At 43.6% G+C, this 7,848-nt stretch overlaps 1 protein-coding gene across 1 annotated transcript; it reads left to right on the top strand.

Moving 5' to 3' along the window:
- Positions 1-223: 223 nt before the first annotated feature.
- Positions 224-6,707, top strand: LOC308218747 (regucalcin-like; the record flags this gene model as incomplete). Its single annotated transcript, XM_080613114.1, has 6 exons — positions 224-389; positions 888-1,070; positions 2,510-2,725; positions 4,508-4,639; positions 5,317-5,471; positions 6,657-6,707. The coding sequence occupies 6 exons, from the start codon at positions 224-226 to the stop codon at positions 6,705-6,707; spliced, it is 903 nt and encodes a 300-aa protein (XP_080469240.1).
- Positions 6,708-7,848: the final 1,141 nt, after the last annotated feature.

Below are 7,848 nucleotides of genomic sequence, written 5' to 3'. Positions count from 1 at the left end.
CCTTCCTAGGAGAGGTTTGCTAAGGAGAAGCCTTGGAGCCTGGAGCTCAGTTCCAGCCATGAGGACATGGAAATGTCACAGGAACCTCCTAAATTACTCTGCCATGTGGGATTTGGAGGGCTTTGCCATTTATAAACTCTGCCTTTAGGCATCATAGGCATAAAACATCCACACAATGAGAGCTTTTCATTAAATCTGTTATCAGCATTCTTCCTCTCAGACCATGTCTTCCTCCATCAAAATCGAATCTGTTGTGAAGGAGAAGAACAGGATGGGAGAGTGCCCAGTCTGGGAAGAGAAAGAGAGCGCACTCGTCTATGTAGACATTAACTCACAGAAAGTTTGCCGCTGGAGCTCGCTCACCAATGAGGTGCAGAGCGTGTCTGTGGGTAAGGATCCATAGTCATCACTTCATCATTGGAATCTTCTCTGTCTGCTCCTGTCCATCCCTCCTGGTAGGAGTCCCGCAGCATGGTGGTCTCCCTTACTTTCCATGGGGCCACACAGATCCCTGTCTTCCCATGATACGTTGCTGAACACAGTGTGCTTTGAGCCAGTTGAGCAGGGGGGATTGTGCTTGTGGAGGTGTGGAAAGCCATGTGCATGTTGCTCTTGCTAAGCCCAGATGGGATGTTTCATTTGGAACCTGCAGAGGAAAAGCCACAATCCTAATGGCTGTGTCGGCCCAGAAGGTGGGAATATATGGGGAGCACAGAGCCAGTGAGGAGTGCTAATGATCCCAGGGAAGAAGGATCTTGGCATCAGCTCAGCCTTTCCCAGGTCAGGGATGTCCCAGTCAAGCCCAGATGCCCTCAGCGAGGTGGGGGGATTAGGGCTGACTGAAGGCCTGGAGCCACTTGTCATCTCCTGCTCCTTCTTGCCCACAGATGCCCGTGTTGGCTCAGTGGCACTGCGGCAGTGTGGGGGCTACATCATTGCCCTGGGGACCAGGTTTGCCTTTCTGGACTGGGACACCAAGGCAGTCACCACCATCCTTGAGCTTGAGCAGGATAAACCCAACAACAGATTCAATGATGGGAAAGTGGATCCAAAGGGAAGGTTTTTTGCTGGTAAGTTCCTGGCAGAAATTTCCCCCAGCTCAAAGAGGAACTAATGAAAGGGTATTTTGTACAGTGCATTTTATTCCATGTTCTTGATTCCTCTGTGGAGTTCTCCACAAAAACTGCCGTTGTGAGTGTGAGCCATCTTGTGAATGCTCTGCTCAGTTACTGCCCAATGGAGAAGAACAAAAGACTCCACATCCTCTGACCCAAATGAGGACAGGGGCTGTCAACAAGGGCCGTCTGGCAGGAAGGCTCCACTTCTACTTGGCGGATGGTGTTTTCCAAACATCTGTTTCCATGGGAGCTGAAAAGCCAGTGAGGGGCTCATGCAGGTAGGAATGTTTCTAGAGGTGTGGAGGAGGATGCAGCTCCTACAGTAAAAGATGAGCTGCAGCTTGAACCTTTCATGTACAGCTTCCTCTGGTTAGCTTGTGGGAAACAGGAACGTGGAGAGAGATCCTTGGCCTCCTGAAGGCAGGAGGGACTTTTGCCACTGGTTGTGACACAGCCAGGATTTCCCTGTGCTTTTTGTCCTCCTATATAAATGAGCACCCAAGCTCAGAAATCTATGCTGGAAGCAGAGGGCAACTGATGGGAGTGAAAATGGCTCTGCATTTGTTTTTCCACCCAGCTTTTTCTTCTTATTCCAAATTTACCAAAAATTGGGAAATTCATTTGACTCATGGTTACGCTTGAGGGCTGACATGTCACTGGAGTTAAGGACAAGAATAAGAGAGAAAAAACTGCTTTGCACACCCGTTCCTACATGTGCATGGTGGATCAGTGCTTTTACAGGGGCTTTGGCCAAATGTTGTAAAACAAGCTCATGAAGTCTTCTAAAAGGGGAAGCCAACAGAAACAGTCTGTCACAGTTAAAAGAAGGCATGAATTTCCCCCTTGAGTGCTTCCCATCCCATCGCTGCAGAGCTCTTTCCTTTCTGGAGAGAATCAGAAACTAAATAGCGAGCATAACACTGAGACATAAATCCATCAAGGAAAAAAAATCTCACTTCTGTGGTATTCTCCATTTGCTTCTGAGACAACCATGATTTACAGCACCTGTATTTTAAGATCACGGCCCATTTAAATGATGAAGTTAGTCTACAAAGAGCACCAACAAAAGGCACCTGATGCTTGCCTGCCTCTTGGATTTTGCTGTGAGCAACCTCAGCCTCTGATGTGTTGTGGTGCTCCTTTGGGTCTTTGGTGTATGTGACTTAAATCTCATGGCAATGCAGAAACTCGTCCTTCTGTTGGCCAGAATCCCCTCCATGGGAGGCAGCTGCTCCTGACCTGCACCTTTCAATCATTCTCACCAATCTGATAGGACCTGGGTAGACCCTTTCTCCCTAGGACCTCTCACTAACAGTTACAGGAGGTTTTTGATCAAGCCTGAGGAAAAATAAGCTTCTACTTTCTAACTGTCACTCACATTTCCATTTCAGGTACAATGGCTGAAGAGACAGCACCGGGGGTCCGAGCGAGGCGGCAAGGAGCTCTCTATACCCTTTTCCCCAACCACTCAGTAATAAAACAGTTAGATCAAGTGGACATCTCCAATGGTCTGGACTGGTCCTTGGACCACAGGACCTTCTTTCACATTGACAGCCTGGCATATGCTGTGCATGCCTTCAGCTACGATGTGCACACTGGAAAGATTGGTACACGTGCTTTCCTAATTTCGTGACAAATAGCTCTATCACTCTTCCTGCAGCAAGACCTGGGTGTGTAAGATGATTTGTTTGACAGATCTTATAGCTCCTGGGTACAGCTTGTCAGCAGGCTGATTGTGACTTTTGTCAAATTTAGTTACACACCAGGTGTATCTGGTGAACACACTTCTGGCACTCCTCCAACTTACTTTCATCTGGATAGATGTATCATATTTAGACCCTTTCAAGGAGCTGCAGGGAAGAAGCCATTTATACTGCAGAGTGAGAATTAGCTTATAGGACGTTATTTATTCTTCAGTGCCATCTACTGGAATGCTTTGATTGTACTAGTTCCACAAATACAAATACAGAACATATGAGTACGTATATCACAGAATTGTGTTTAAGGAATCAAGTTATCATTGTGACTGAAGTTTCCAAATTCTGAAATGAAAATTGCCCTCAGATGTTTGGCAAATTTCATTTTAATTAATTTTCTGGACAACTATTATTTGATTCCGGAGCGGGACTCTTCACCAGGGACTGTACTGATAGGACAAGGGGTAATGAGTTCAAGCTTAAACAGGGGAGATTTGGGTTAGATGCAAGGAAGAAATTCTTCTCTGTGAAGGTGGTGAGACACTGGCACAGGTTGCCTGGAGAAGCTGTGGCTGCCCCATCCCTTGCAGTGTTCAAGGTGAGGCTGGACAGGGCTTGGAGCAACCTGGCCTAGAGGAAGGCGTTCCTGTCCGTGGCAGGGGGTTGAAATCAGATGGTCTTTAAGTTTCCTTTCCAACCCAAACCATTCTATGATTACATCTGCAAAAAGGAAAATTTAAGTGCAAGCAAAATCGATGTAACCTCATTTGAAAACTCTGTGAAATATTTTTGTGCTGTATCAACCTGTTTTACTTCATTGGAGTTTAAATTGCGGAACTACCTTTATGCTCTGATGAGCGTGGACATTGTGTAATCATGGGTGAACATCCTACAAAATAATTACATTCTCTCAGATCTCATTTTGCAGAGAAAATCTATTTCTACACATTTTATGATATAAGATTTCTAAACAAGATGTAATGTGACTTCGTTTCCCCCCTACTTCCCACCCCAATACACAAATGTAATGAATTTGAGCTTCCTAGCCTTGGCTTTAAGCCAATGACTGTCTATTTTTGAGTGATGTAAATGCCATAAAGCACTGGATCAGAGCAGGCAGACTGCTGCCTGTGGGCACTGCTCCATGTGCCCACCAACCCATCTGTACTGCAGCCTAGGCCATTAGCAGTTGGTGTCCAGGCTTAACCAAAACTGGTAGCTTTGCTGGCCATTAAAATGTAAGGTGCTTGATCTTTAGCTGGCAGAGATTGCTTACCACTAACATTTAAACCTAAGTCATTATTTATGTGATAAGTTGCTCATAAAAAGACATTCGGGCTCTCATGAGAAAGGAAAGACCACGAGAAGTTATTGCACTTGCAGCAGTCGTGGTATGGTGAGCTAGTATGTTAACAAGGACAGGGGTATTTTGTTCTCTTCCCTTGGTAAAATAGGAGTGTAAATCCAGTACAATTCCAAACTGCAGTGGTTCAACTGGGCAGTTGTTTCTGCCAGGCTAAGTTAGGCTTCTAACACATTTGCTAAATGCATATATGATATACATTTTGCAGCACATTTTTCTCACAGAAAATGAACTTACCTGTTTGCAAGAGCATGGAAGATGTTAGACTGGGATCTGATACAGAACTGGTAGGACCCCACGTAACACTGGCTTTGTAACTCTCCCTGCAGCCTGCCCCAGACTTTTGTATCATCTAGAAAAGGAGGAGCAAATGCCCGATGGGATGTGCATAGATGCAGAAGGGAAGCTCTGGGTGGCCTGTATTGATGGTGGGAGAGTCATTCGTATAGACCCAGAGACAGGTAAGGCATCCATCAGTACATGTGAGTCAAGGGTCACGTATGTGCCACAAATACAAGAGCAAAGAGGAATGGTTTGAAGGTGAGACAAGAAGGTGTTATTTATTGCCTGTTTCTGCTCCATGAGCATCACTGGTCCAGACCCTGATCACATTGAGGGCACAGCTTCCTGTGCTGCTTCCCAGTGTCAAATACCTTTGCTCCCACAAGGAGCCTGCTGATGTAGCACACCCACTTCTTAATAGTACACTAAAAGAAAATTTAAAAAATGCACTGCATATCTATTGTGAGAAATATTATAAACCTGCGATTCTTAATTATATGTAATTTAAAATTTAATTAAATTTAATTAAAAGAAAGAATTCAGTGTTGAAATGTTTAGCTGGGAAACTTTGTTAGGGAATGACAACCATGCCAGGCCAGGTGTCTCTGCTCTTCCTGGCTTCCCATAGTGTATTACTTCATTATGAGGAAGGGAAAAAAAGCCTTACAGTTATAGGGAAGAGGGTAAAAAATAGTTAGAGATGAGGCAGATGAAAGAATTGGATTTCCCACCAAGCTGTCCTTTAGGATATGGCCTCTGTCTGAAGAGGAGATTCCTTCTGAGTGAATGCCACATCTGTGCTATGTATGCATTAATATTTATATGGCGTAAGGAAACACATGCACATTTTTCCCAGGAAAAAGAATCCAAACTGTGAGGCTGCCTACTCCGAGAATCACCTCTTGCTGCTTTGGTGGAAAAGACTACTCAGAAATGTATGTGACTTCTGCATATGATGGACTGGATGAGACCACCTTAGCCAAGGAACCTCACGCGGGAGAGATTTTCAAGGTCAGCAGATCTTCTTTCCGTATCTCAGACCTGTCAAGCTGGGTGAGGCGCCCAGGATGCCTTTGCTCATCCTGCTCACCTGATTTGCTGGTCCAGATGTGTTGCTTGTCCTGCAGCTGGGTAGAGCTGCTTTTGCACAGCCATTCATGCATTTGGAAGGAAGATTGGAATGTTGCTTAGCCAAAGTTGGTGGCTGGTTGGGATTTGAAGGCAGCTAGTGGATCTGAATCTCCCCTGTATAGCATAGTCTGTAATACACTGTAAGGAATTGGGACTTGCTCCTATCTCTTACTTTATTTTCACCAGTTCTGGAAATTTCACTCCCTTAATTCTCAGTTTTTAATTGTGCCAGGAAATCTAAATGTAATGTTTACAGCACAGATTGCACCTTTAAACGTTTGATAATTAAATTCACAAGGGCAAAATTTTGCATCCCAGTCCCAAAACTTTGGAGATTTTTTTGATATGTTAAAACTGGTTGCTACATTTTGAGAAACCAATACTACACATTTTTGTCCATTTTTGCTCTTAAATCTGAAACTTGGTTTTCTCTTCATTTAGCAAGAGGATTAACAAAAGGTACATCAGGAATGTAAAATGCAGTTCTTAATCATCAGTTGCCATTATTCCCTGAAAGCTGACTGCAGCTAGTTTGGATATATGATGAAAACATGTTCCAGGAGGGACAGAGAGCTAGTCTCAAATCTGGGACCTTCTGGTTTACAGCAGCGCTTGGAGCAGATTTTGCATGGCTGAGAACTAATAGATTTCTCAAGAAGCAAAGTTTAGGACCCCAGGAGAATTAAATGAGCCTTGTCTCTTTGTATCTTTTCCTCAGTTCTCCAGTTCTAGAAGGGAACTGGTATTTTCCAAACTCAGATATCTTCCATGGGCAAAGCACATTTGAAGTTACTATGACTTGTTTGGTTACTATGGACGAAAAGACCATATGTAAGGGCCACAGATAATGTGTAAATTAGCAAAATTATTGAGTGGTGCTTGATTATCTTAAAGACCTTAATGAGTTCTAAAGAACTCCATTTAATCTTTTTAGTCTTCTATTGAACCAGGGGAACCTCCATGTAGGAGTAGGTTGTTAACGGTATTTATTGTAAGACTGTTGAAGGTTTTCATTGTACTCAGCTGGAGACTTTTCTGTTTCCTTTCTTTAATTTTTTCCAACAGATAACAGGCCTGGGTGTGAAAGGGATCCCACAGAATTTCTATACTGCTTGAACACTGATGTTAAATAACAAAGAAGAAATGCTTGCATCTTGTAGTAACTCTAACAAGGAGAAATCCAATGAACTGCAGAATTTACCTGTATGAGGATTTCTAAATCCACATTTGAGAGAATTCCTGTTTGAAGATATTCCTTCTCCTGTGAGCCTGGGTCTTGATGCAATAGGTTGGAGAGGCAAAGTTAACTGGTGTTACACCTGGATAGCTTTTGTGACTTCCCATAAACGTCTTCAAGCTCGAGCTTAGTTTTGTTGAACTTTCTGATTGACAAGCTCTGGATTTTCAAGACTGCATGGTTCCTGTTGCAGAATCTGACTCGTGGTTTGTCTTTTCATGTTACAGTGATGTACCAGCAATGATATGGCAGATGTTAATAAACATTTTAAGTAAGTGATGACCTGGACTGCTCTTCTGCTGTGAGACTTCCCAAAGTGTGTTCTTTGGTGTTTTGGTGTCTTTCTCTGAGGTATTTGGCCTTTCTACCACTGCTATTGAAAGCCTTGAGTTAGTCCTCAGATACCAGGAAGTATTCAATGCCTCATGACGATAGTTTCCCAAAATAGCCCATGCATGAAAGAGCAGAAAAACTGTGGTTAGCCACACAGAAATGTTACACAGTTTCTGTGGCGCTGTATGCAGATTTCCCCCTAGAATTGACTGTTTTCTCCAGAACCAAGCATCCTTCTCCTGTCCAGGGGTTCTACATAGCATGGTTTTGAAAGAACCAAGCTGAGCTGATTTCTTTGCTTCTGTGCTACTTGGCCAAATCATTGGTAAAACAGAACAAACACTCTTGACCCATTGCTCTGCTTCACTCTGACCTTGTTCTGGAAGCGAGGTGATTCCATAGAGCGGCACAAAGACAACTTAATTAAGAAATAAAACATTCAGTTCATTCTAATGTTTGCTCAACAGCTGGGCTGTTGTTTTTTTCCTAGTCATAATTCCAATAGCAATTAAGCTGTTGGGGTGTTTTAATAGCAAAGGTGTTAAATGCTCCTTTGGCGCCATGTCAGTGCCAAACCGGTATAAGGAACGTTGACAATTATGCAAGATTTCCTGTTTACCCCATCTGGAGAGGAAAGTGAAGGTAGGATATTTGGAGGCAAGCCAAGTGTCCTAACCTTTAATTAAA

The sequence above is a fragment of the Psittacula echo genome, assembly GCF_963264785.1.
Source record: "Psittacula echo genome assembly, chromosome: 3".
Lineage (NCBI taxonomy): Eukaryota > Metazoa > Chordata > Aves > Psittaciformes > Psittacidae > Psittacula > Psittacula echo.
The sequence above is the reverse complement of the archived record's forward strand: the minus strand, read 5'-3'. Positions and strand labels throughout refer to the sequence as shown.